The sequence below is a fragment of the Tigriopus californicus genome, chromosome 11 (assembly GCF_007210705.1).
Source record: "Tigriopus californicus strain San Diego chromosome 11, Tcal_SD_v2.1, whole genome shotgun sequence".
NCBI classification, from domain to species: domain Eukaryota; kingdom Metazoa; phylum Arthropoda; class Copepoda; order Harpacticoida; family Harpacticidae; genus Tigriopus; species Tigriopus californicus.
The window spans coordinates 7,689,434-7,691,205 of record NC_081450.1 but is presented as its reverse complement, the minus strand read 5'-3'; the positions used below and the strand labels follow the sequence as shown (position 1 = coordinate 7,691,205).

Sequence of the window (1,772 nt, the reverse complement as noted above, 5' to 3'; positions counted from 1 at the left end):
ATCCTTCCACCTATCTCAGAGGGGGAAAGAGTGTGGCACGACTTCGGATTCCTGGATTGTTCTGGATCTTTGCCCGCCTTGATCTGGCTTGATTGCTTGCCTTCAGAATCGGTTCGTTAGACTTGGCTGGGTGTTTCTCCATTCCCGCCTCCGGTTCGGTTAGCGTTTGCGGTTCTTTTTTCGTGGTCTAGTGGAAGGAGCGCGACGCTGTCAGGATGGCCGAAGGACAAGACATGCCCACCTTCAAGTTGGTGCTGGTAGGAGACGGTGGGACCGGTAAGACCACCTTTGTCAAGCGCCATCTGACGGGAGAATTCGAGAAGAAGTATGTGGCCACGTTGGGCGTTGAGGTGCATCCCTTGGTGTTCCACACCAACCGCGGAGCCATCCGATTCAATGTGTGGGACACGGCCGGACAGGAAAAGTTTGGCGGTCTCCGCGACGGATACTACATTCAAGGCCAATGCGCCATCATCATGTTTGACGTGACCTCGCGGGTCACTTACAAGAATGTGCCCAATTGGCATCGAGACTTGGTACGCGTCTGCGAAAACATCCCCATCGTCTTGACAGGTAACAAAGTCGACATCAAAGATCGGAAAGTCAAGGCCAAGTCCATTGTCTTCCATCGGAAGAAGAACCTCCAATACTACGATATCTCGGCCAAGTCCAACTACAACTTCGAGAAGCCCTTTCTGTGGTTGGCGCGCAAACTGATCGGGGATCCCAATTTGGAGTTCGTGGCCATGCCGGCCCTTGTCCCCCCAGAGGTGCAAATGGATCCTCAATGGCAACAAAAGGTCGAGCAAGAGTACAAGGAGGCCCAAGAGACGGCCCTGCCCGAGGACGACGAAGATTTGTAAGGAATGGAATAAGGATGGCCGTGATTGAGTCAACCGGTGGGCGTGAGACTCGCTAAGGCGCCTCTCATATCATTACGGCACTTATCTCTAAAGTCCATCACAACTCTGATCCTCCTGCGAGACATAACCGCCCATTTTCCCCCTTTAACCCACACCCCGGCCTAGCCGATGGCGTGCCATTTGAAAATAACCGGTACGAAACCAATATTCTTCTTTTGTTTCAACCAATACACGGTATACCATATTCATTTTCCTCATCTTCATTATTTCTTTCAATGAAGCTCTCGATTGCTGTAGATTCATTTTAGGTTCATTTTTATGTGCGACACTTCACTAAGCATCCGAAAGATGGCGCTTGGGCGCAAAGGGGTACAAAAAACCAAACAAACTGATACCATGAGGGTATCCAGGGAGGGACTCTATAAAGAGAGGAAACGACACGGCTTTCCTGGGCCCACGAAGTTAGGCCATAGGGTTGAATTAAGAGAGTAACTGGTGTCGATAAAACGAGATTATCCAATCTTTATAGTAAATTTAAGTGCTTTTTAGTAAATAATGATCACTTTGATTTACAACTCTGTCCATATACGAAATCTTTCTGCATTAACTTTGTCAGTCAGAAGAATATATGAAATACCCATGAATATCAATAAGTCAACAACCATCGAATTGTCTTTCAAATCAGTGACATATTGCGCAAAACTGGCTCAAAAACACGCATAGATAGAAAATCAACAAGAATCATTTTAATAATGGGGAACTTACACTGACAAAATATAAATGTATGGAATGGGCAAAAAGTGCATGTACACAAATGTTAACATATTAGAATATTTGGGATGGACATCTGATTATTTTGTCTTAATCCACACATTTCATAAAAAAACATCAGGCATTGATGAAAAATGG

The 1,772-nt window shown here is 46.0% G+C and overlaps 1 protein-coding gene across 1 annotated transcript; it reads left to right on the top strand.

Annotated features, from left to right (window-relative positions):
* The first annotated feature begins 6 nt into the window (after nt 1-6).
* On the top strand, nt 7-1,111 carry LOC131890371 (GTP-binding nuclear protein Ran). Its single transcript, XM_059239707.1, has one exon. The coding sequence runs from the start codon at nt 216-218 to the stop codon at nt 861-863; it is 648 nt and encodes a 215-aa protein (XP_059095690.1). The 5' UTR covers nt 7-215; the 3' UTR covers nt 864-1,111.
* Nucleotides 1,112-1,772: the final 661 nt, after the last annotated feature.